The sequence below is a fragment of the Leuciscus leuciscus genome, assembly GCF_965113295.1.
Source record: "Leuciscus leuciscus genome assembly, chromosome: 7".
Lineage (NCBI taxonomy): Eukaryota > Metazoa > Chordata > Actinopteri > Cypriniformes > Leuciscidae > Leuciscus > Leuciscus leuciscus.
In genome coordinates, this window is record NC_138731.1 from 12,690,312 (window position 1) to 12,717,880 (window position 27,569).

Sequence of the window (27,569 nt, forward strand, 5' to 3'; positions counted from 1 at the left end):
TTTTTGGGGTCGAGAGCTAATACAAACGTATTTCTGTTTTTTTTAGCTTGTTTGCTGTACACCTTGTCACACAGCAGCTTTTAGGCATTTTTCTGTCTTTTGTTAGAAGCAAGAAATGACAAGGAGGCAGCCTCTCGCAATGCAAAGTCAATGGAGACGGTTTGATTGTTTTCCCCCCGGGTGTGGGCGTGGCCTAAATACGCTCTGTCTCTATGGGTGATTCTTTTAGCGCCCCAAGTGCGCGCCCACGCCTCTGTGCGCCAATCTCTATTCATGGGTTTCATCAGGTCCCTTTCCACAGGTGTATAAAATCAAGCACCTAGATTATGAATGCAGACTGCATTGTGCTTGATTAATACACCTGTGGAAAGGGACCGGATGAAATCCATGAATAGCCTGGAACACACCAAACCGACGCCGACGAACTAGCGCTGATGAAAGCCGACTGTGTTGTTGCCTCGCATCGGGGTAAAAAGCTGCACTTGAACACACCAAGAGAACTATTGCCGACTGTTAGCTAGAATGCACGTTCTGCGCCCTGCGTGTAAATGAGACAACTGTCTATTTCTGCAGATAATTCGTCTACATTTGTCATTCAAAAAGGGAAACCGACGCTGCAGGCTGCAGATACACAAACCATAAACAAAGCAGTGCATGCTTACCGTTTTGAATATCAATCCTGCTAAACTCTTTCTTTATTCCACTCCACTCATGTTAATATTTAAATATTCGCCAAGGAACACTAAGGTTAGATGACGTAACATTAGAACAGCCTTCTATCTGTACCGTTTTGACTTCTTTGCTCGCTGTTTTGCTATTATTCTCGTGCACTGACTCGTTCACTAAGCTGAACAGGCAATCAGAGTTCCATCTTTCACCGACGGCCTGACGCCAATTCAACATGTCGAATCGGCTGGAAAAAAGCCAACGAGGACCAATTTCTGCCGATGGTGCGGAACACACTGAGAAAACTTAGTCGGCCGACGCACAAAAACTGCCCGACGGCTGACCGTCGGCTTGGTGTGTGTTCAGGCTAGCGATAAAGGGAAGCAGTGCGTGCAAGGTTTCTCTCTGAGCTGGTACACTAGAAAGGCCTGTCTAGCTGGATGTGGTCATGCTAATGCCTTATTTTGCTTTCCATTCTTACTTTTTAAAACAATGGGGACAGATCCAGCATGGACAGTTACCGGATTGAGGGATATGAAGCACCTGTCTGAGAAAGTAACTAATGTTACACAGTTTGAGTTCAATTTCAAATGGCAGTGGTTCTCAAACTGGGGTACTTGAGGTGACAGAAGGGGGTAGCCTAGGCAAACAATGCTGAATTTTGCCGTTCATTCAATTCTACTCCACCTTAAAATAACATTAAAACTTAGCATGTATTTCTAGCAGGTAAAATGTAGTAAATAGGCTACGTGACATCCGATCAAATTACCTCATCTTTTGCGCTCAAAACTGACTGCATTCACACAAGCAGCGAGCATATGATATGTTTCGTGCAGGTTATGGTTAAGGTCTTGGCAAATCGCGCTATACTGCCGTTCTTGGCGTACCTTTGTAAAAGTGGGGATTTAGCACTTACTAGCACGATGAACTAATATAGACACATACACAGTTCATTTTATACACAGTATTGTCCGTATTTTTTGCGACAAAACAATAGCTCCAACGAGAGCCACAGCAGTGTTTGTGAACGGATCTGCGGCTTTGAACAAATAGTGAGAGTCAATGATTCATTCATAATTTCTGCCACTTGCTTCATTACTGATGAATGAATGACTCGATGACTCGCTCATAAAGACCGTCACTTGCCGCCACCTACTGGCGGATTTAATTTAATATTTAAAAGCATCACTTTTTTACAATCATTGCATATTTCTCTATTGAATTTTTATTTTATTTAAAGCATTATTTATTTTATAAAGGTAAAATATGCACTGGAAATATTGATTTAAGGGGGCAAATATTGTCCCCTACTGAAAAAGGAGTGACTGCAGAGAGGGGGTACGCAGAAGGATGTTAAAGGCCTCAGGGGGTACAACACTCTAAGAGAACCACTGGGTTAAGGAATAGAACAAAATCAAGATTAAAGCACAATACACATATCAAGGGCAGAAAGTAATACAGAGAGGTCACTTACAAAGCTAGGTTAAAGATACAAACAAATAGGGATTCAAACAAACAACATATAATAAGGTAGAATTTACAGACTGTGAGCTGAAGAGATCTGAATCAGCTCTGAATCAGAAAGAGGCTGTTTTTGATTCATGGGAATTATTTTAAAATAAGTGAGTGGATTTTTACCATTATAGCCTGGTTGTTCTCACTCACTGCGGACAAACATCGGTGTCCAAGCACCTTATAAAAGTGAAATTTGCATAATAGGTCCCCTTTAAAGGCAGCACAATACATGGAAGTCTCTTTATCAGACGTATTCAAAGAAGCTATATTATAAATCCGTCTGTGATGAGTCAGATTGGTGTGGAAGTGCTGTCTGTGTATCCATGGTCCTGGTTCATCTGGTTTCACTTTTTTAATGAAAAATTCAGCCTCCTGCTGTTATGGAGAGTTATTTCCAAAATACTTGCTAACTGGCCATTAGCCGTAGTTTATAAGTGAAGTGAAGTGACGTGTAACTCTCTGGAGCCAAATATGGTGTCCCATTCTCGGATATTGTGCTCTGCATATCACCCATCCAAGGTGCCCGGGGAGTGATTGGGGGTTCAGTGCCTTGCTCAAGGGAACCACAGTTGTGGGTAATGAGAGTGGAAGATAGCGCTGTTCATTCACTTCCACACCGACATTTCCTGCCGATACTGAGAACAAGTCTGACTCTCTAACCTTAGGCCACAACGCCCCCCTAAAGGTTTTTTTTAGTTTTTTTTTTAGTGTATTCAAGTTCAACCTTTTCTCACAGTTGCTGGTAATGAGGCAACACCATTTTCATTGCCACTAGTTCTTTGATGCCAGGTTAGTTACACAGCATTAAAACCTTTTAGAATATCTCAGCAAGCACCCTAGTATTGTGCCAGCGAGTTTTGGAAGGGCAAACACCACTCACATTTCTTTCAGATTATATAAATAAAATATTGAATTGTCTTTGTAATTTAGTGTAATTTATTGACACACAGAATAACAGACATTCCATTTCAGGTCACACAGACCTGAGTCTTAAAACTGTGTGCTACCTACAGTGCTTCCTTATGGCATGTTTTATGCGAGTAATTCAGAATTTCTCCTAAAGCGTAAAGTGTTCTAGCAGACACAGGAAAGCCCTGAGCGCAGGTACAGCTGCTGGATTGGAGTGAATTTGCTATGGCTGTCAGTGGAAAGTCTGACAGGATCTCCTCTATCTTCATGAATCAGCACTAGCTGAATTCACATACATTTTTACATACACAGACAGTAACTGTTTTTGCTCTTAGCTGACATTCCTAGGCTGAGAACAACACCTGAAAACAACACACATGACCCAGCTTCATTTTTAACAGGCCTTTTCATGCACTGAACTTAATTTGCTTTTAGCTGTTGACTGAAGAAAACTTTGCATTTAAAATAGCAGCATCTTAGAGTTAACAAGTAACTCTTTGTTTTAAAAGGGGTTTCTGTAGAATTCAGAAACACTTGTTATTGGTACAACTTTTTAAAGTGTTCAAATGTACGTATATTTGTGGGTTGACATGCTAGGCTATTTGTTTTTTTCTGTTTTCTGCTCAGTGTGGTATCTTGTCTAATATGTGTGGTATCTTGTTTAGTTGCACATGAGATGGTTATCTTACTTGGAATCAAGGTACAGCTGTATTTGCATAAGGTCTAGAACTTGGTCATTTCTGCTTCTTAGGGCTGGTTCACACAGAAAGCGGCTTTGCTTTGAAAAATGTGGAATGGGGAAAATGCGCAAGGTCTCGAGACGCATCTTTTAAAAGTTGAACTTATTTTAACTTGAGTGCCGCGTTTTTAGAACATTGTGTCATGCGCGAGATGCTGCAAAAGACGCGAAGTTTAAAGTTTAAAACATTACAACTTAGCATTTATTTCTAGCAGGTAAAATGCTGTAAATAGGCAACTTGACATCCGATCAAATCACCTCATCTTTTGCGGTCAAAACTGACTGCATTCACACAAGCAGCGAGCATATGATATGTTTCGTGCATTCACACAAGCAGCGGGCATATGATATGTTTCGTGCATTCACACAAGCAGCGGGCATATGATATGTTTCGTGCATTCACACAAGCAGCGGGCATATGATATGTTTCGTGCAGGTTATGCAGTATTGGCAAATCGCGCTATACTGCCATTCTCGACGTACCTTTGTAAAAGTGGGGAATTTTTTTTTTTCTGTTTTCTGCTCAGTGTGGTATCTTGTCTAATATGTGTGGTATCTTGTTTAGTTTCACATGAGATGGTTATCTTACTTGGAATCAAGGTACAGCTGTATTTGCATAAGAACTAGAACTGATGAAAATACTTATTTGGCCAATTCTGCTTCTTAGGGCTGGTTCACACTAGCCTGGTTAAAACCAGACCATTCTCAGTAGTAACTGAGACCAAATTCAGTTTGCAGGTTATCATAGACAACCTGTCTATGAACCCATTTTTAAAGTTTTGTTACAAGTTGTTCACATATTGGCAATAAAAAGTGATTAATACATGAAAATTGTTACATATAACCCCTTTAACAGATGAAGGAAATATTTGTCATAGTAAAAGGTTGACTGACTCTGAAGTTGTGAGTTTTCAGTATGTTGTGGTCTGTTCTATTCGTTCTGTGAGACAGCACAAACAGGGATTAAAATACCTTTGTCTTGTGACTCCTAGTTTCCTGTTGTACTGCTGTTTTCTTTCAGGGCACTGAGAGGTGAAGTCAAGCATCAACAGTTAGGCATGGTGGAGGTTTCACTGCAGAATTTTAGAAAAAGGTTACCAAACCCCAAACCCCCTTGTTTAGATAATGTCCAATCAAAACTATTTGTGCACCCTTGTGAACATTTTCAGAATTACATGTATTGTCTTTGAAATAAAGTTGTCTTTGGTTAAAGTGCACTGCCAGATATACTGGCACATTTATGGTAAACTAAAATACAATTTAATGTTAATTTCTATTGACGCTTATATTTAATGTTTTTAAATATATTTTTAATTACACATTTGTAATGAAGTTGCAATTAAGTACATGTATAACTGTATATAAACTTTAATATATATATTAAACTAAACTTTAAATGTAACATCAAATACACCACAGTTAAAATGATATTCAAATACTCTGCATGTGCTTTATGTTAGTCAACACATCAAAAGTGTACTTTAAAGCATGACAAAAGATTATGAGATCAATTATTTAAAATGTAAAACTTTGACATTATTACAAAGGGCACTTTTTAAAAGTAGTCATGCAAGTCATAGGGCCCTATTTTAACGATCTGAAACGCAAGTGTCAAGCGCAAAGCGCAAGTAACTTTGTGGGCGGGTCTTGGGCGCTGTTGCTATTTTCCCGGCGGGATAAATGCCTCTTGCGCCCGGCGCAAATCTAAAAGGGGTTGGTCTGAAGTAGCTTCATTATTCATAGGTGTGGTTTGGGCGTAACGTGAAATAAACCAATCTGAGCGACATCTCACATTCCCTTTAAGAGCAGGCGCGCTTGTTCTAAAGCGGATTCCTATTATAACGGTGGATTTGCCAGGCGCGCGCCAGGAGCGGTTCACAGCCGAGGAGACCGACGTTCTCGTCAGGGACATTGGGGATGGAGAAACCCACCCAAATTAACTTCGGTTAAACAGGCGTATGATAATTTGGGTAAATGTGTAAGTTAGATGTATGCTTTTATAATAAATTGTCTATCTATCTATCTATCTATCTATCTATCTATCTATCTATCTATCTATCTATCTATCTATCTATCTATCTATCGTAATAATGTATGATTTGCAAAAATGAAAACTGCTGCTTCTGTGTAGATGAGAGAATCAAAGTGCGCGTTGTGCACACGCTACATTGATTATGGCCAAGCATGCGCCCTTAAAATAGCATATGAATAACATGCGCCACTGACTTTAAACTATTTTTTCCTGGTTAGTGGCGCAATTGTTTTCTAAACCTGCAAAATAGCATGAAGGAACATTTGCGCCGGAACACGCCTCCTCTTTGCGCTGAACCGCCCTGGGGAGTGCAAGTGTATTTCTTAGTTAACCGACGTGCTTCTGTGGAGGGAAAAGTCCGCTTTGTGCGGGTGCAAAATAGGAATGATACATGCGTCGGTGTACAAAGTCAATTGCGCTGGGTGCAAGATAGGGCCCATTGTCTTAGTCAAAGTGTGCTCCGTAAATGGCCTTTTATTTAATTAATATTATATTTTATAATTTTATAAATTTATACTTGTTAGTGCAGGTTTTTAAAAATAAACTTTAAAGATTTGAAGTACACTACAAGTGCACATTCAATACAATTAAGCACACTTCTTTTTCACAAGGGCAGTGATTCATGTTTTAAAATGAGGTTTGGACAATTTATATACACTTTGGATTTGTCACGATTTGAGTTTGTGTGTTCAAGTCTGAGTTTCTTTGTTAATCTAGGTTGCTAGCTAGTTCTGTCACCCTCTGTCCCAAACCTGTTTGTCACCATGGTTTCTGATTGCTTTAGTATTCTGTTGAGGAGTGTCTTGTTAATTTAGTCTCATTAGCTCTCTTTGTTCTCTGTGTATATAAGCCCTTAGTTTCAGTTAGCTCCTTGTCTGGTATTAGTCATATTTAGTTGAGTGGGTGAATTTAAATAAAGTTTTCATTGGATTTCTCCCTTCGTCTTGCGCTTTGGATCTACACTACAGCGTGACAGGATTACACTATTTTGTAAATGTTTTTTTGGAGTACTTTGGGAACTCTTGGTTTAAGGAGTAGGCATATTTACTGGGTAAACCTTGCATATAATAAAATAGATTTAAACAGACATGCATGCACATGCTTGTACCTCTATTTGCTAGATTTATTGTGAAGTGTGAAGGTTCAGGGGCACCATGTGCAGAGAAGTTTCTCTGGTTCTCATGAGACAAGAGTGTGAGAGAACATGTTACAGTGTGATCTAACACAATGACCTATAGTCTCACAGAGACAGACTTTTAGACTGCAGTGTATTCTGTCGAAGAACCACCCATTAGACAGGCAATGACTGTCTGAGTGACATGCAAAGTGATCAACAGTGTGTGTATTTTACAATAGGGGTTAGTTTATCTGAAATTAATTATATAACCGTAATCAAGATAAAAATTTAACTGTAGCATGTGCTTTTGGCAAGTTCCCCATATTTTACAATATGCATCAGCAGTACATAAACAGATTGGAGGCAACCTGTGGCTATGTTGTTTCAGATAACTGACCACACACAGACACAGGGACAAAGACCATTACAAACTGAAGTAGAACATTTGGAGTGTAAAGGAAGACATGCTCTAAAACTCTTTATAGGACCTCAGCACGATCCAGTTCAGCAGGAATCTAATCAGGAAAGAGAATCCTCAATAAAAATGTCAGACACCTCTCTCACAGGGACACAGAAGCACATATCTCATTTCTAATGGCTGGAAAGAGCTACAGTGGCATCGGTATATCATGAGTTCGCCTTATTTTAGTTTTGTAAGATTGAAGTGTCTGCAGTTGTTCCACTCATATTGTATAGAAGCGACTTCTGACATACAATATCAATCATTATGCTGGAAGTTTTTTGGAGTGGTGTCTATTATAAAAAAACTGGTTTGGTTTTGTTGATTTTGTTACATTAGTTGCTTAGGGGCTGACCCAAGTCAAAAGAGCACACCCCCAAGTGTCTAATATACTTGTCTTCAGATATGGGGGTTAGATATTGGGTTTCATATGTTTATAATCCAGCATGCATTAATTGTAGATGTGATTACTTAAAACAGCACACCTATCCTGAAAACGGTAGATGATGTGAGGATCATTCATGTCTTTAGGGTAACGTACGAGAATAATTACTTGTTAAAGTTAAATACTTAAAGTTATTGGTTTATCGCTAACCTGAATGAGCAATAGGAAAAGTAATGATGACACTCACTCTCTCTCTCTCTCTCTCTCTCTCTCTCTCTCTCTCTCTCTCTCTCTCTCTCTCTCTCTCTCTCTCTCTCTCTCTCTCTCTCTCTCTCTCTCTCTGTGACTTACAAAATCGTACAGAACAGGAGCTTATTGAAAGCAGACGTGGTAAACTTTCACTTCCATAAAATTACTGCTTTTCCTCTTACTTTTTTCTCTCTCTCAATTCATCCTTATGCTTCCCACTTCCAGCAGTCCTAATAAATCTGTTGTCCCTAATTTTTCATTATATATATACTGTATATGTGTACCAAAATATGTTGATAAATGAATTGATAAGGATAGATCTCTTAAATAGATCTCTTAAATCTCTTAAACAGAGATAAATGTTATTTCTGTGGCATAAGTCAGCTGGCTACCTAGACACCATTTTAAGGCAAGAGACATTTTTATAAGTGTTCAAACGCTGGGTGCGTGTCGATCTGCTCCTAGTCTCAATTGCAAATTCCTTCCAGTGCACTGAAAAGTTTGCTCCCTAAAAAGTCTCACAATGCACTGTGAAAACAAGGGAGCATTAATGCTCACTATGTTCCCTTACCGGAAATTATGAAACACAAAACATAAATCGGGTGAGCCAACTCAATAATGCTGTCAAAAATATTGTTTTAAAAAAAAAATACATATGGATACTGAAATATCTGAAACGGTTCCAATACTCATATTCTGCATTATCTTTACACTGATATATCCCACCTCTCCCAGAAGTTCTGTGAATCTCCCAGAAATCGAGCGAGCGAGAGGAAAACACTGGCTGTGTCCAACATCGTATACTCTCTTGAGTAGGTACTTATTTTGAAAAAGTAATTACTTCATGACCGCTAAAGTACGTTCTGTATAGCATGAGTGTGTGTGTGAATATAATCCGGACACACTACATTTGCCATGCTGTCATTATCATGTGACCTAACAGCGTCAGTTACGTCGCTTCAATTTTAAGACAATTTTAATGAACTGTTTTATGAATTAAAACAGGAGTTTTGGCAGGAGAGCAGAACTTGCACTGAACTAAAGTTATTGACAGCTCCAGTGATTATAAAGTGAGCTTTCTTTGATCTCTTTGTGTAAATAATTTAATAACTATTGGGATAACAGTTGTTTCTCATGCTACTAAAAGAAACAATGTGAAATTGACTGTTCAGTCGATGGATTGAACCATTTTGTGACATCGCTACCCCTGAAACCTTGCATATCAAAGCAATCATTTATCACAGATCAGGCTTTAGAATGAACATGGTGTTCACATCCATCTTTCACTAAATGTGTTTGTGAAGCTTGCGTCCAATTGTGACATTAATAATTACACACTACTGACATGATTAGGCACTTTTGAAAATAAACAGGCACTTCAAAAGCTGTGCCAAGACAATGTTCTTCCACAACTAATAACTGCTCAACATTTGGAAAACTCAGCAGGCATCTAAATATCTTTTTTGTTTTTTGTTTTTTTTTAGGTTGCAGTATCTCTCTCTTCAGTATTTATTTATAGTATTTATATTTTTAGGAAACAATAAAAACAAAAAACAAAGGAAGGACACAAAAAAATGTGGATGCATGTCAGTAGGCAACAACTTAATCATAAAGTAATGCATGCAAATAAGTGCATCATTAAAGGGATAGTTCACTTTGAAATTAAATATACTTTAATTTCCCACTTTGGCGGGTATAGATTTATACACTAGATGTCGCCTTGGCTACGGTTTCCAATGAACTGCAGTAGCCAAGGCAACATCTAGTGTAGATATCTATACCCGCCCGCGCTCTCAGATCACTTGGACGCAGCTGTATTCAAGAGGTAAAAACGATATAAATACTGTTCGTTTTCTCACACAAACCGCTCGTTTCGTGTCTTAGGCCATCAATGTGTACTTACGATGGGGAATTGTTTAATTTGGACGATGGGAAATTGTTTTAATTTGGACTCTGTGCATGCTCTTTGAGACAGTGACCATAGACCTGCATTATATGACTGACAGACAAGAACGGTTTGACCTAAAAATATCAAAATTGAAACTACTGCGGAAAAAAAGACACCTACATCTTGGATGCCCTTGAGGTAAGCTAAAACATACCAAAATTTAATTTCAAAGTGAACTATCCCTTTAAGTGCGTCCTAGGATGCCTTTTTAAACAGTATTGAAGAAGTTCTCATGTATTCTGCCACATGTGTTGCCTGCTGTTCTTTACTGTCTGCTCCTCCAGTTATCCCATTTAAACATTAAAATGCTAGTTTAATAAAGAACTTTGAATGCAGTTTTAAAGAGGTTTGTTGATAAGGGGAGAAAGAGGCGGAAATGTTTTACACGATAATTATAAAATAAACAAATTCTTTCATCGTTTACTCGCCCTCAAGTAGTTCCAAACCTGTATGAATTTGCTGAACACAAAAGAAGATATTTTGAAGAATATGAGTAACCAAACAGTTGGCTTCCATAGTATGGAAAAGAAAATACTTCATAATTCATTTTGGAATAACTTGAGGGGTAGGCTAAATGATGACAGAATTCAATTTTTCTATCCCTATTCCTTTCTGTCCCTTTAAGCATAAGATCAAAAGGATTAAGATCCTCAACATCTGTATGTTCAAACATATAGTATACATGATAATGCATTCATCTAAAAATCGTTGTGTCCAGGTATAAAACCATGTTTTACATGTATATTAAACAGGCTTTTTTTAATGAAACTTTGGTGATATTTCTACAGAAATGGACACTGTGGATAAGAATATAGGGAAGCAGAATGAGTTGTGTTTAACAGAGAAGCTGAGCATATGTTAATGATATCAGAATGTTTGAGGGCTCTGGGAGCCTCTAGACTGATTGTACGCAGTATTTCAGGTGCGTGACCTCGCCAGGTTTTAACAGCGAAGGTGAAGCCAGGAAAAAGTGATAACAGGAAAGAGAGAGAGAGAGAGGGAGAAACATGAGGTTGAGTTCACTGTCAAACAACAGCCTGATTTTTCGGCCCACTACCCAGTGGAATGTGAGCGGTGTGTATCAGTTTACTATATAAACCTTCATGACCTGAGGGCCATGAGTGACGGTATGCCACCCGTTTGAGCTAGGAGAGTTATTTACAATGCTTGAAAGGGAGCACTGCATTATAATTCATCTCAATTCTGGTTCTCTTTCCTCACAATTATTTCAACTTAAACCGTTTAATGTAGTGTTTTCTTTTTGTTGTTGTTGTTCTCATCAAAGTTCACCAGTCATGCTCAATACCACTTAACCCCCACCAAACCAGACATGTATTTGTTTTTACTATCAGTTAACACTATTAATTATATTAAATGGCTATTATATAATGATTTACCTTGAAACATATATAATTAACTTTGTAGAAGAAAGAAAAAGACTCACTAGCTTCTTGCTCAATAAGAAACCTGTATATGTACATGCTCTATTAAAACTTTTTCTTTCTTTCTTTCTTTCTTTTTTTTTCTTTCTTTCTTTTTTTTTTTTTTTTGATTAAAATGAAAGAATCTCCTCAAGACTTATGTTGCATTTATGCATAAGTTGGAACTACTGTGCATGCTTACGTATTGACAACAAATTGTACTCTGAGCTGTTCACATTGTTGGACTTATCATTTACTGTCTAAATGATAAAAACAGAAACAGAACATAATATGAATGCGGTATTATATTGTTAAATGTAACCAACAGCGAGGACATATTGTGTGCTTTGCATACATACTGTAATGTGTTGGTGATTCAGCATTTCATCTACATAAAACTAAAGGCTAATACCAACATAGGCTCCTTGAAAAGTGTGCTTATACTGTCCCTACTTGTTTTTTTTTTGTAAACTCCAAAAAGTTACCTTTAAAATTCACTGCAGATATCGGCTGAAATGAACACTGTAGTGGCAGCAAAAAACACAACTTTTATTCCTGTTGATGCAAATTATGATGACATTTTCATGCGGTTATACTACTAAAACTATGGAGACCTTAAAGGGACTTGGTAAAGAAAAAAAAATGATATGGGAGGAAAAAATATTTGGCACTGCCTTTGCGTTCTCTCGCAAATGTGGGAACGCAAAGATTTTTTCAGGCGAATGCAAAGTTCCACCTCACCTGGTCCAGAATTGCATGAGCCGGAGCACTCGGGAATGAGTCCTGTGAAAAAAGAGACTTGTGGGAGGAAACTAAAATGCCATGGTTGCTTTAACGAATGTGTTCTTGCTCTATCAGCAAATGTGGTCGCTCTATCAAACACGATTTCATTTAAAACTGCTGCGATATGTACAACAACCAACTGAATAAAATGTTGCCAGATTCACGTTCGTCTTCGTGGCTTTTAATGCCACTCACTACCCAGACAGCAACATAGAAAAATTTCCCTGTGAAGATATTTCTGCAAAATAATATTATGCTGGTTGTTGTATGTTTTGTGATTTTTCAAAGTGACATGTCTACCACCCAGACAGCAACATAGTGTCGTCCCAGACCCGAGCCATTTTAATTTTTGCCTTTTATTAGGATAGGACAGTAGCTAGACTGGAAGTGAGGTGGGACAGAGAGAGGGGGGATGGGATCAGGAAAGCTCCGCGAGGCGGGACTCGAACTCGGGTCGCCTGAAGCACAACGGCGCTTCAAATTGCACACTTTGTCTTCATAACAAATGCACATTAATAGACAAATAATACTTAGCTATAATTTGTACAAAATAATATTGTATACTATAATGTATTTTGAAAGTATATATTTCCAGCACACAGTTAAAATATACATAAAATATATTTTTAATAAAGTGCAAATAAATACAAATAAACTACATTTTCACTTCAAGTATATTTTTCTAAAATATATTTTTAGAAATTATACCAAAGTACAATTATTTTAAAGTGTGTTAAAAGTTGTATTGTGAAAATAGGTAAAAGCATGATGCTAATATACTATTAATATATTAAAGATAGTACAATTTGTGTTAGTATATTGAATGTACTATTGAAAAAGGAAATATATTTCAAATACAATAAAGTATACTTTTTTTTCTCACTAGGGCTAGTTCAAGTCAGCAAAAGTTTCAGTAAATGCAAGTCTAGTTTATTCTCATGATAGTCAGATTTCACTTAAAGTCTGTGAGTGTATTGCTTTTTAGAGTGTGTGGCATGTGTACATTACTGAATGGATAACTCAGAATACACTAAATTGAGCATATAGTATATAACTTGTTTTATAGAATGTGGTTAGTAGCTATGTAAGTATGTGCTATGTAAAGTTTTGGCTGTATATCATCAACAGCAGGTCATTAGTGAATATTTGTCTGAGGCCCCATAATGAGAGCCAGGTGGAACATCCCCAGTGCTGATTCCAGATCAGCCAGAGAACCTCCGAACTCTGCATGTACCATCAGTCTGCACTCTTATTTAGGAAATCAACATCTCAGACGCTAGAATTTGTCAACATTGTTTCAGTTGAGCCGCTGTCATCATGTTTAGATTACAAAAACAAGCCATCATAAAAAACAAATTATATAACATAAAAAACATAAAAAAAAATAAAAAAAAATAAAAAAAAACCACTCTACATTGTGTCTCAGTTTGGCCTCTAGATGAGGAATCTTGTGAGACGCCTCAGAGCATGTCTGTGGAGTCTGATGTTCCCTGGAATGAGTTCTGGGCAGCAGTCTAAAGGAATCATTAAAAGAAGAGTGCATTTTGATTGCTAGTGATCTTGTAGCATAACAAACAATATTGATGTATTAGAACAAGCTGGGTATGTGGTTTTGTCTCATGTTGTTGCTGTTCTTTGTGTATGTACACACGCAGTGCCCCAAAGCCAAAATGAAGAGTACTCCTGTCATTTCACTAGCCACGGTACATCTACTCATATGTTCCAAGGGTGTATTTAGTACTGTTTGCAGTCAAGCAGATAAAAGGCCACTCTAAAATGTGCATGGAACACGCTGTCGCAAGTGACGGGCACTATTTAAAATTGTGAATTTCTCTGAATTTACTAATTCTTGGAAACATTTAGGATAATGTAAGTACACAATTTAAAGAAATATATAACACTGTGCAAGTGGTTTTTGGATATTTTGATACAAAATTCTTACATATTGTACCTTTAAACAAAAAAAAGCATTATTTTATGCTTTTTTTTTAAAAAATTTTTTTAATTTTTTTTTATCAACACTTGAATATGGGTAAGTTTCTTTAAAAAAAGCAACAGTTTTAGCAAAAAGCTGAGAAAATCGCGTTTTTTCAAAGACTACATCCAGATCGGATTCAGAATGATGATTAAAACACAGATGGAGTAGATCGAGTCCATCAACACCCCCAAAGCTTCACAGTCCTGTAGCTCGTCCTGGGTCGACATTTCATGCATTCAAATTAGGCAGTTTTGATTTATATGCTGTTTAATTTTGATGATTGTGTTATTTTACATATGCATCTGCTTACAGTACATATGATATCTGCTTCTTTTTCGCATGTTTTGATCAGGAAATTCAGTGCTCTTTCAGAAAATGCCTAGTAGCGCGCCCTACCGTACAACAGTGAAAACACGGAAATACGGAAATTTCAATGGCGGTGAAAGAGTTAATGAGAGTTCTGTATAGTTAAACCAACAAGGTTAAAAAAACAGATGAGAAAAGTTACTATGGTTTTGGGAAACTTGTGACTAGCTAGTTAATTTCTCCATAGATGCATTGTACTATGGTAGTTAAGCAGAGAGTTACGAGGAATGCACCCCAGAACAGTTGGTGGGGAGTTTAGCATGTACAAAAATGTATCAATTTATCATTGTTTGGCCAATTCTCTTTATAGGGCAATAGACTGTGAATACAATAGTCCTCTCTTTGTCTGGTCTTGCTTAAGACTTGTGCCCTACTTGTGCTGTCAGTATGAATTGTGTGAGAGAAACACGAAAAAAAGCAGATGTTTTGTGCAAACAACCCTGTGTTTTTCCTCCCCTCAGCATCGGAAGTGAGTCCTGCTGGATTTTTGAGGTAGAGCTCTTGACCACATGTCTCAGAGTAAAGGCTTCAAACCGAGAGAGTGTACACAAGAAAAACAGCAGCCGACATAGAGGAAATACCAGCACGGCACTGATTTAATAAAGAATTCTGAGCTAATATTGCTATTTTTGGGCAAATCTGCAGTGAAGTGGACCTGTCACTGTGAGGTCCGTTTGCCTGAAAGGAAGAGAGGCCAGTCTTGACACGCTCCTAGAAACCTTTGCTGTATGGTAAAGTTTTTGCTTTCATTTTAGCCTTGGAATTTTGGAAGGGCATCTGGAATCAATCTATTGTCTACTAGCTATCGAGCTGTATAAATTTGTGTATTCGATCTGAAATCTGTTGCAGCTTGTAGTAGTTAGCAGTTTCCTCTGATTTTAGTTTCATGTGAAGTGGATGTGTGGCGCTGCTGGTTTGCAGACAGAGAGGTAGATTGTGTTTCATGATTTGATTGGTCCACTTCCAATGTACAATGTTAAACAATCTCACTGAGATCTGCAGAAACAAGACAGGCCAACATTAGTAAAAGACAGGGTGAATGGGGGAGATTATCCATATGGTGTCCTTATTAGACATGGTCAGCACACAGATTTGGAATGGTTGATAGAACCGAGAGGAAACAAGTAGAAAGAGATCAATGAAGTGAACAGGAGTGAGTATGAGCTCTTCACAAGAAGCACAGTAGTACCGCTCCCATCAAAATGACTCAGGCATTTGTGTTTATTGTATTATAGACGGATCAGGTGCTCCTTTCTTTGTGCTGATCTATAACTGATAAACATTTCACTACTACAAAAGAATTCTCAGGGCAAATGAAAATAATGCATGGTGTTTGCTGAGGCAAGACAAGTTTAGTCATGATGTTAATAAGCTGATCCGGAAGGCTAGTTTGCTGTTTTTTTGGGGGGGAGGTTTTGAATAAAAAAAACACCTTAGTAAGTGTGTAACAACCTGGCAACTACCTTAACAATGTGTTGGTAAACATTTCTTCTGAAAATGGGTACCATGGAACTTTGATATATACAATGGAACCAAATGATTGCCATATTTGTTTACCATGGTATTTAAACAGTATTCCAAAGTAATTCAAGGAAAATATGTTTAGTACTACTGTTCCATGACCAAAACCATAGTATTATCATAGTAGTAACATAGTCTTTAAAGAGGTGCCCAATCCTGCTCCTGGAGGGCCAACGTCCTGCAAAGTTTAAGGTTAGCCCCTGAACCAGCTAATAAAGGGCTGTGTCCGAAAACCTTGGCAGCTGACTATCAGGCAATAACTTTGCAGGCAGCATTTGCGCCCAAACGTATCTCACAAAACTGATTTCAGACAGACTTGTGAGGCAGCACAATGGTTTAATGATCTACAGCAAAATAGAGAGCTTTAGTGAAAACAAAGCAAATATTTAATTACTAATATAGTAATTTCTCGCTAGAAATTATACACAAAATGGAAAATGTTGGTCAAAAACGTACATTTACACACAGACTGACCACCAACCGCAACTTTTAGACACTCTCTTCTTTTTTTTAGCTCAACTGTCACAGAAAGGAAAGCACAGGATTGTGGGATATCAAAGGCAGCGATGGATACATCTATGCTGACTTTAATAATCGATCAGTTGAAGGAATCTCAGGAGAGAGGAAATGTAATTAGTACTTTAGTAATTAAATATCCATTCAGTTATAACCAACTTTAGCTGTAGATCAGATTATGCTGCCCTTTCAGGAGATACCTTTGTGTGCAAGGGAGCAAAACTCAAAAAAGTTGACTGTCCAGGAGCAGGATTGGGAACCCCTGGATTTACATGAGTAAAATGGCTCCTTTTTTGCACTTTTTTGCTGTTGGTTTGAATTTCTGGCAAAATCATAAATTATTATAATCAAGAAAGAGTAATGACAGAAATAGAGGTACTGCGGCTGATATGAAGTTTCTCTTGTTCATCACACACCACACACACATGCAGAAATCTCAGGAAATAAGTAGGAGAGCTTTTTCCCTCTTGGTCTATAAGCTGGGCAACGCTGATAATCAGTTACTGAGTAACTAATAATTAAGGCTGTTCCCGATTCTGTTCACTGGCTTTCAAGCATGTCCAGAATGCCGTTCATTTCTCTTTATGTATGTTTGACTAATTTTACATTTGTTGGAGTGTTGATCTCTTAGCTTCCTGTGTATATGTGATCTTTGTCAGGTACGTGGATTTCCAGAGCCCCAGGTCTGCTGGTTTAGGAATGGGAAGCTGCTGATAGCAGGGGATCATTATTCTATGGAACAAACTGCTCGTGGAACCTTTAGTCTGGTGGTTCAGGAAGTCCAGGATGACGATAGAGGACGTTACACCTGTGAAGCTGTCAATGATGCTGGGAGCTGCCAGGTTACCGTGGAGATCGTTGTGGAAGGTAAATAATCATCTTAATGGGCTTGAGGCTCATTTTGAGACAGTGTTCTAGAAAGATCAGGGTCAGTGATCAATGTTTGGGTTATGGGATAATCTACGCTGTAGATTAAGAAAAATAAGTAAATTGGAGAATATATGGCCAGGATATCTAGAATATATAACAGGCCCTATGTTACACATCTGCGTACATCTCGTCTACTGGCAAGTCTACTATCAGTCAAGTCAAAAAAGTCACAAAAAAGTAAACAAGTTATTTCTATAGCACATTTAAAAGCAATAGAGTTAATTTGTGCCAAAGTGCTGTACAATAAAACTTTGAGCATATAAAAAGAAAGCATTTAAGGAAAACATGCAGCGTAAAAAATATAAACACATTAAATAAAATACAATCAGAAGACAACAAAAAACCTTTTAACTAATCTTAGACATTTTTACTGACAAAAATGGTGAATAAGAAAATAATCTTTCAAAAACAAGAGCAGTTGGTTCTGATGGTGTGTTTTAGAGATTGAAGATGTTAGGCAGAATGTCCAAGCTGCTCTTTTCCATTACACACGGTGAGGCTGTCAAGTTCACAAAAGGAACCATAAAAAAGTTGTCAACATGACTTGGGTGGTATATTCAAGTTTATGCAATTATTTAAGTCTGTAAATTCTGCCAATAAACTTGATTCGCAATGGGGATTGAATAATTTTGATTACAACTGCACTTAAAAGTTTACATTACGGTGTAATGCATTTCTCATTTTCCACTTTTTACCTGCAGTAAAAGTCTTCACAGACAGAGATGCAGCACTACATCTGTACTGATTTATAGACTAATAAATGCTTAATAAACTTCCTCCAGCATACTTCACAAAAACACAAACATATGGAGCCATTCAAATATTTTACAACTAGCAGCAGATAATAGCAGCTGTTGCATGTTTATGAAGGGAGGAGAGAAAGAGGAAAGGGGAAATATGTGCTTTTTATGTTTCTAATGAATTCTGTGTGTTTACGGATGAGTGTATACATTGTATTTGGAGCTTCATGAATAACCTTTTCCATCCCACACAGGAAATGCTGTGAAAAAATACAATCTTCCTTCCTCCAACAGAGCAGGGTGAGATACATACACACTGTCCGAAAAGCACCACACAAGGAAATTTCATGCGTGAATATGAAATACACAACATGCCATATCATTTTGGTAGTTAGTTATACATTGTTTTCTGTTACTGTTTTTGTTCATTCATTTTGTTAAATTATCATCATGTGAAGAATATGATTCACAAAAGTATCGTAGTCATATTTTTCTCAGCTTAAAATCAAATGTATTGTTGCACTTTATCTTGGAGCTGGTTGGTAATGAAAATACACCTGACAAAAATGTATAAGCTATGACATTTTTGTCAAATATGCATTCTCAATTAACATTTGGCCAACATTTTGGCCATTGCTGCCTGCCACCTGAGGACATAATTGAGCTAATTTGAAGAAAAAAAAACTGCATGTGCATGCAATAAATGTATGTTCCTGGGTTTAGTCGTGTGAATCAGAAGCATTACATACATTTTCTCTCTTTTGTCACCAGCGGATCTATGGGTGTTCCTGCAGTAGAGAATAGACCCAGTATCTGGGGTGAAAGCCCCCCAAAGTTTGTGACTAAACCTTCTCGCCTGTATCTCAAAGTTGGACAGAGTGGCAAATTCTCTGCCAAGATCACGGGGCGACCCCAGCCACTGGTGCAGTGGTGTAAGGTGAGACATGATTAACCAATATTTGAAATCACAGTTTGGGTCAAGTGCAGGTAGTGTGGGAATATTCATTCCCCGTGTTTCCTCTGTCAGGGAGAAGATAAGATCCAGCCATCGGATCACTATAACATGTTTGAGAGATCAGGAATGCATTTCCTGGAGATTCGCCATGTGTGCTCAGAGGACGCTGGCGTGTACACCTGTCTGGTGGCCAACAGTGCTGGGAAAGCCTCTGCAACTGCTGAACTCATTGTACAAGGTAAGAGAAGGGTGCAGAAACAGATTACGAATGGATTCTAGACCAGGCTAATGTAGGCCACTTCCCCATGGGCTCTAACTACCACCATCTATCTAAATTTTTTCTCATGTAAAATTTTAAAACGTATACTTTGGCAAAGTGTTTTGTAAATGCAGAATTCATTGGCATTATTGCAGCTTTATAGCTCACAATTGCAACTTTATTTCTCATATTTTTAAAATAATTCTCATTGTATGAATATTATATTTCAATATTGCGACAAATGAGAGCCACCAATGAGGCTGGTGCCCTGGATCCTTGTTGGATCATATTCAGTCTTTGGTTACAGAATTTTCCACAGATGTCAGGGCAGTAACTATAGCAATATGTGTTTCATTAATGTCTTAATATTATCCAGCTAAAATAAATAAATAAATAAATAAAAGTCACAGTTTAAAGTCTGAAATTCTGATTGATCTGTTGCAGATGGAGACACTGAGACAGCCATGTAAGTAAAGACTTCTTCTTTTTTCTTTTTTGACCTTTTCTTTTCTTTTAAGATCTAAAAAGAAATGAATAGTACTTTTAATAAATCTTTCTACAATAATGTCCATGCACATGAGTTGAAGACTTGTCATGTGTTTGGCCTAGAAAAATCTGTTTCAATCTACATGTTGAATCATATAACTGGCTGAATGCAGTATTTTTATAGCATCAAGATCTTTTGCGTATCTTTTGTGTGATGCTACATCTAGAGCAATAGGTGTCTGTATAAAGTCCAAGATTACAGTCATATCAGCCAAGATATAATATATTTAATTTCTTTGCATCGCTGTGTTTTTTGTTTATTTAAATTTTTTGTATTAGTCTATTTACTTATTCTTTATATCTATTTTTTGTATATTTTTATTTGTACACTTTTTTTCTAAACATTTACACTGATCCCCAAGTAATCCCTTGCGGACCCCTGGTCCTGGTCCAGTAAAAAAAAAAAAAAAAAACTTGTTCTAGTTCCCCCAATAGTCGACTAAACGTTAGTTGACGAGAAGAGACTTGATCATCTAAATTTTGACCACCCAGCTAGAAAATGTTTTGTTCTAGTAATGTTTTCAGTGGCAAGTTTAATTTTTGTTCCCAGAACGTTTTCCTAAATGGTAGGATAACATTATCTAAAAACATTCTAAAAATGTTTAGCAAAAAACATTAAGCGGGAAGTTTCCCAGCAGGTACTGGACGTGGACTATTGAACTCCACAAACCGCATTACCAGCTTCACTTATTACTAACCAGTTTGACTTGAGAATTAACAGATATTTAGATGTTGACGTTTTATTGAAAATATTTGATTTGATGTCACCATTATGTGACTTATTTAGTGTTTGCTTTAGGTGGGCTTCTGACCCTTGACTTTTAAACATTAGTTTTTCTCTGGCTAATAATAATAATCTGGAGCGGATCCCTGCTGTTTGGGAACACAGTCGTGTAAGACTGTTCTGGAAGGTAATTATACAGAACCGCTTTGACAACAGATTTTGCTCAGGCATTTCAGAACAACCATAACAGCATTTCAGATGCTGTGCAAAAAAATCGGTTCCCTGTTTTGTCCAGTTATGCCGTTCCATCGCACAGTCACATGTTTTTTTTTATGCACATTTATTTTATTTTATTCGGTAAATGTGTTTCCATCATAGTTTATGAGCATGTTTTCCTAATCTAATAAAAATCCAACTCAAACGATTGAATTTTTTTTAATTCATGCGCATCTTGGCGTTTCCATCCAGTTGTTTCTTTATGCAATATCCCAAAAAGCACATAACAATGGGTGGGTGGAAACACAGCAACAAGACTGTTCACTTGACTTTAGGATCTTTCTTTCCTTAGCGTTCCCAAACGATTTCAGGATCCGGTCAAGCACAGCACCAACGGTCTTGACATTGAACAGAAAACTTCTAGCACATCTGTCCAAACCGTAACTACAGAAACACGCACACCACTGTCCACTACCATTATAGCCAGTGTTCCCCCCATGACCAGAACTGACACACCAAAAATAACATCAACCCTATCCTCACAACCCATCAGCAAATCCACAGATGGAAGATCACCAGCTAGTGACAAGACATCAAACTTTGTCAATGTAAGAAGTCAAAACATTGTAAAGATTGAGTCACATGGCACAAAGAGAGTTTCGGATAGGTTCAGAGCTCCAGGACAGATGCCTGAACCGTCACGGGTGGAGTCCAGCAGAGACAAAAGCCAACAAACCAGAGAGAGCAACATGGATGTCTTAGAAACTCTGCCCAGTTTTGACTATCAGCCTCAGAGCCAAGAGGTCATGCAGGGAGAAAAGGTCACTTTCAGATGCCAAGGTGAGTCTAGTGAACTGAAGTGACTGGGATCAAATTTAGAGTTTAGTCAGTATTAGTATTTAGTTCTGGTCTTGAAGGCTGATTGATCAATGCTGCTATGATCTGACCAGCTGCTGTCTATACCACTGTTCACATGTCTCGACTTTATCTTCTGGAAGAAAAATGACACTTCATGAATTCCCTTTTAAAAATAAAGTGCGCCTAATTGTATTGAATATGCAGTTGTAGTTCAAATAAATATTAAGTATATTTGGAAAAATAAACTGCACTTGCAGATAATATATTATTCATTAAATAAAATTTTACTCATATAGACTATGTTTCACACTATGTGCTATTTTCAAAAGTTTTAAAGTAAAAATTTGAAGAATTTTTTTTTCTATTTAAAAAAAAAAAAGTTGTATGATTTAAATTACACTCATTTGTATGTGTTGACTAATGTATTAATGCACATGTAAAGTACTTGAATACAATTTTAACTGTAGTGGGTTATTTAATATATATAAAGTTAATATATAATTATATATATATATATATATATATATATTAAATGTACTAAAGTTAATATATATATATTAAATGTACTAAATTGCAACTTCATCATTACTTTTGTGTATTAAAAAAACATAACATATACGTTTCAATAGAAATGACATTAAAGTATATTTTAGTTTAAAATAAATGTTTATCAGTACATTCGGCAGTTACCCTTAACCTCTTAAAATATGTAAGAGGAACTGTAGATGTTGCACAAAGTTGTGTAAAGTTATGTACATGATGTTAAATGAGTGATCTCATTCTTTGCTCTCTCAGTGTCTGGGTCTCCAGTGCCAACAGTGAGCTGGGTGAAAGATGGTGCTCCTCTCAGACAGAGATCAGGCGTCAGCACACGCCAGGAGGGCAGTCTGCATGTCCTGTGTCTGGAGAATGCTCACATTACTGACACGGGACAGTATGGCTGCACTGCTACCAACAAAAAAGGAAAGACTGCAGTCCACTGGAGTCTGACTGTCAAGCGTAAGAATTGAGTTCTCATTTTCTACATCTACATTTTCTGGATTGCCATTTAACCTGTTAGCCCTCCTCCACACACATATACACACCTTTTGAAACAAAGAAGAAATGGCAAAGGCACAAGGGCTTAAACGTAAAGTTACTGGAAATTAGTTTGCATGAAATATCTTTATGGGGGAAAAACAAACCAAATTGGCCTTGTTGCAGTCTAGAAATGCAGTGCAGCTAAAGTCACAGGCCTGATCACCTCTAATTATTTTCCTTTTGTCTTTATTATATTTACTGACGACTTTCTACTCACACTGTTTTAATCCCTCGTTTCTTTGACCAAACTTCTCACTTCACCTTCTTTGGCTTTGTATCAAATGACCTTCTTAAAAAAAGAACATTGATTCAGACATTCCAATATTCTTTACTTTTCAAAATTAGTCATAAAACATAATCGCTCCTGTTAAGAGGTGCATAAGGGCTAGCTAGCATGTTAGCTTAGCACATCATCAAAACACAACAATTTATGAGATTAAAAAAGGGTTTTTGCTCTTAACTTTATAACAACAGCTGAGTGAAATGGCATTCTGTGATCCCATGTGCTTCACAGAATGAGGCAGAAAATATAGTATTTTATAGTGTTAACGGTCACCAGCTGGAGTCATCTCACCCTTGAGAGCCATCAGAGGGCACTCCACATCAGACTATTGTCATTCCCTCATAAACTACATTTCTCATAACTCACTGCCCGGTCTCATCATCCCTGATTGCACCCACCTGTATCCCATTACCTTGTCAGTCTCAGCCTATTTAAACCATATACACTCATTTCATCCCTGTGAAGTCTTGTTTAGTGTTACACTGCAATTCCGAGCAGTCTCCTTGGTTTCATGTCTCTTGGATTTCTTGCCTGTTCCATGGATTAATCTTTTGCCCGTGTTCCCTGCCTTGTTGTGTTTGTTTGTATGGACTGCCTGCCTGCCTGTACTTTGGATTATGTCTTTGGATTACCATGTTCAATAAATACTGCATTTAGATCCTCAACCTTCTTGTCTCGGAGCAGTTTGTGACAGAAGACTTCGCCACTATGGATCCAGCAGTTCAGATCATCCGCCTATATCAAGGTAATCGACCACTCGAGGACCATATCCAGGACTTCTTGAACATTGCCAATTTCACTAACCTCCCAGACTATGCTCTGATTGACTTCTTTTGTTATGGACTCAACAACACTTTACAATCCACACTAATCCATGATGGTCCTCGAGGGTCACTCATTCAGTTTCTAGATTATGCCCTTCATTTGACTGGTTCCTCCTTGACTGTTGGGGAAGCTGAGGAGGACTCTTCCTCTTAAGTTTCTTTGGGGTGGGCACCATGCATCAAACTCCGATAGCCACAGAGCATGGCCCACCACAGTCACCAGCATGCCCAGGTCTGCCTCTTCATGCCTGGTGAGCCTGAGCTTCTTCACATCATGCCTGCCGGGCCTGAGCTTCTTCACGTCATGCCTGCCGAGCCTGAGTCAGTTCTGAAGAAGACAGCACTCATCATAGTCACCACGGCGTGTTTTTTTTTTTGTTTTTTTTTTGAGTGTGTGGGCAGTACCCACATCGGCTCTAGCCCGTGAATCCTTGGCCAAGATGGCCGCCGTCCTTTCAGAGTCTTGTCCCGTCATTGGCCGCCCTTCCAGAGTCTCATCCCGCCCCCGGGTCTGCCTCCGCTCCACCTCCCTCCTGGACAATTTTAGGAGCATCCGGAAGCCGCTCCTTAGAGGGGGGGCTATGTAACGGTCTCCAGCTGGAGTGCCCTTGAGAGCCACCAGAGGGCACTCCACATCAGACTATTGTCAGTCCCTCATAACACTACATTTCCCATAACTCACTGCCCAGTCTCATCCCTGATTGCATCCACCTGTGTCTCATTACCTTGTCAGCCTCAGCCTATTTAAACCATGTACACTCATTCATTCCCTGTGACGTCTTGTTTAGTGTTACACTGCAATTCCGAGAATTCTCCCTTGGTTTCATGTCTCTTGGTTTTTGGATTTCTTGCCTGTTCCGTGGATTACTCTTTTGCCCGTGTTCCCTGCCTTGTGTTTGTTTGTATGGACTACCTGCCCTTGCCTGTACTTTGGATTACGTCTTTAGATTACCAAGTTCAATAAATACTGCATTTGGATCCTCAACCTTCTTGTCTCGGACCAGTTCGTGACAATGGACATAAGATTTATGACTCTCTCACTTGTGGACTTTCTGCGTGAGGGTGCCCTCTGGCTTCCAGTATGAATGAAACATTACATGAGAGGGTTTAGCATTCCATAATGCTCACATCGCCTCATTTTGGGAAAAAAAATAAATAAATATTTCTCCTTTCTATATTAATTTGAAATAAACACATAATTAATCAATATCTCCCTAAATATGCACACTTTTGAACTAAAAGCTCAGAGGGATGTTGTTTAGTGCTTTCATGGAGAACTTACAGGATTTTTTTTACATTTTTTTTTTTTTATGGATGTGGCTGAGGCTCATTTCATATTAAAGGTATCGACACAAATTAAGAAATTACGGTTACCATGAAATTAATTTAGTAAAACAAAGGACAAAAATTGAAGCTTGAGTATTAGATCTTTTTAATAATGTATATTTTGTCAAGTTAATTGCATTCTTTTACATTAAAATTAACAGTAACTTTGAACTAATGTAAACAGAACTCCTCAGTTCGGGTTAACAGGTATAATAACAAAAACAATTTATTGAACTTTATAAGATTATTACATGTTATGTTGTGTCGTCACTGTGCTGTATTGTGCCATGATTTTAGATTTTCCTAATTTAGATAATTCTCAATTTTATGAGCTCATTAATTCATACATGGATTATACATTAACATGGTTCTTCAGAAATCATTATAATATGCTGATTTGGTGCTCAATAAACATTTTGTATTATTTAATGTTGAAAACAGTTACTACTTAATGTTTTTGTGAAAACCGCAATACATTTTTCCAAGATTATTTGATGGTTAGAAAGTTCACAAGAACAGCATTTATTTGAAAATCAATCTTTTGTTAGAAACATAAGTCTTTACCATCTCTTTTGATCAATTTAATGTGTCCTTTCTGAATAAAAATGTTACACTTTATTTTAAGGTGCCCTTGTTGCAGTGTAATTATACAAATAAAGTAAAAGTAAAAATTAATAAGTAAAATTAATAAAAGCATGCACTTACTATATAATTAGAGTTATGGTTTGGTTTAGAGTTAGTTGCTTGTAGCTATGCATAATTTACTCTTATTGGGTTAGGTATTCATTTCTTAAAAAAACTAAAATATTTTATATTTTAACCTAATTGAAAGTCTTGATGGAAAAGTTTATGGACATGTTATTTGTCAACAGTCATTTACAAATAATAATGATAATAATGCTATTATTAGTCTGACAGTGCCACCTATTGGTGGAACCAATTGCTTTCAGATGTTTTGTGGTTTTAAATGCCAAATTATACTGTATGTGTGTGTTCGTGTACGTGTGTTGTAGGTGCGAGAGTGGAGGCTAAAGCCCCAGTGTTCAGTTCTTCTCTGAAAGACTGTTCGCTATCAGAGGGACAGGACTTTATCCTGCAGTGCTCAGTAGAGGGCAGACCACTGCCTGAGCTCTCTTGGATGCACAATGGTAAGATGACGCACTGTTTGAGCGAGACATCCAATTATCATCTAACCAGTAATTCTCATTTGTGAGTCACTTTATGTAAAAGCATCTGCTAAATGAATACATGTAAATGTATCCGCCCCTAAATTTCACATAAAACCAGGGTTTATATAGTTAAATAAGAGTACAACTGAGAGCAAATTATCTCTTTTACAAGAGACACCTGGCCATGTACTCTCACATTTGAAATGCTGTTGACTATAAGTAACTTTGCAACTATATGACAACTAACTCTCATTAGAGTATAAGTAGACTGTCTGCTTAATATCTGCAAACACTAACAAACACCAAACTCCACTCTACTGACTATAAGTAATTTTGCAACTACATGTCAACTTAATCTAACCCTAACCCTACCAGTCTACTAATACTCAACTAACACTCTAATGAGAATTGGTAGACATGTAGGTACAACGTTACTTATAGTCAACAGAATGTGTTAAAGGGACCATCAAAATAAAGTGAAACTGAATTTATTTCTTCTGCTGAACACAAAAGGAGATATTTTTGAAGAATGTGGGTAATTAAACAGTAAATGGGACCTTTGACTTCCATAGTATAATTCATACAGGTTTGGAACAACTTGAGGGTGAGTAAATGATGACAGAATTCCTTGAATGATGACTATCCCTTTATGCAGCTTCTTTATTACCAGTAGAGGGCAATAGTGTTGCTGTTTTAGTGCTGTTTTCAAAAAATAAAAAGAGAAAGTAGCCTACTGGGCAAAAAAAGCATTAAAATTACTCTCTTTTCACCATTTTATTACTCTCTTTACTCTCTTTTTATGGCATGCCATGAGTGATAAATTGCTAGATATCTGGTTATAAAGGTTAGTAAGTGTGTGTTTGTTCTCTGTAAAGCTAAAATAGGCTGTATTTATTGTTAGCCTATAACTGTTTTCCATGTGAAATTGTAAATACAACTACATCTTAAGTCTTACAGCTGAGTTTCATAGCAACACTTGCATTGTATTGACATTTTAATTGTTGGGTTCTTAAAGAGCCTGAATAATGATAACCAATCTACCACCTTTAAAACA

At 37.5% G+C, this 27,569-nt stretch overlaps 1 protein-coding gene across 2 annotated transcripts in view; it reads left to right on the forward strand.

The window, feature by feature from the left end:
• mylka (myosin, light chain kinase a) overlaps window positions 1-27,569 on the forward strand; it is a 116,422-nt gene that overhangs the window by 26,633 nt on the left and 62,220 nt on the right. Inside the window, exons 1-9 of one of the 2 annotated variants that reach the window (XM_082176031.1) lie at window positions 15,104-15,299; window positions 17,265-17,472; window positions 18,530-18,575; window positions 19,047-19,212; window positions 19,303-19,468; window positions 19,934-19,955; window positions 21,328-21,815; window positions 22,629-22,832; window positions 26,360-26,494. In XM_082176031.1, the coding sequence (XP_082032157.1) occupies window positions 15,297-15,299; window positions 17,265-17,472; window positions 18,530-18,575; window positions 19,047-19,212; window positions 19,303-19,468; window positions 19,934-19,955; window positions 21,328-21,815; window positions 22,629-22,832; window positions 26,360-26,494 (1,438 nt within the window). In that variant the 5' untranslated portion in view covers window positions 15,104-15,296. Of the gene's footprint in view, window positions 1-15,103; window positions 15,300-17,264; window positions 17,473-18,529; window positions 18,576-19,046; window positions 19,213-19,302; window positions 19,469-19,933; window positions 19,956-21,327; window positions 21,816-22,628; window positions 22,833-26,359; window positions 26,495-27,569 lie in introns of those variants that run through there. The other variant, XM_082176030.1, reaches the window with a different exon arrangement.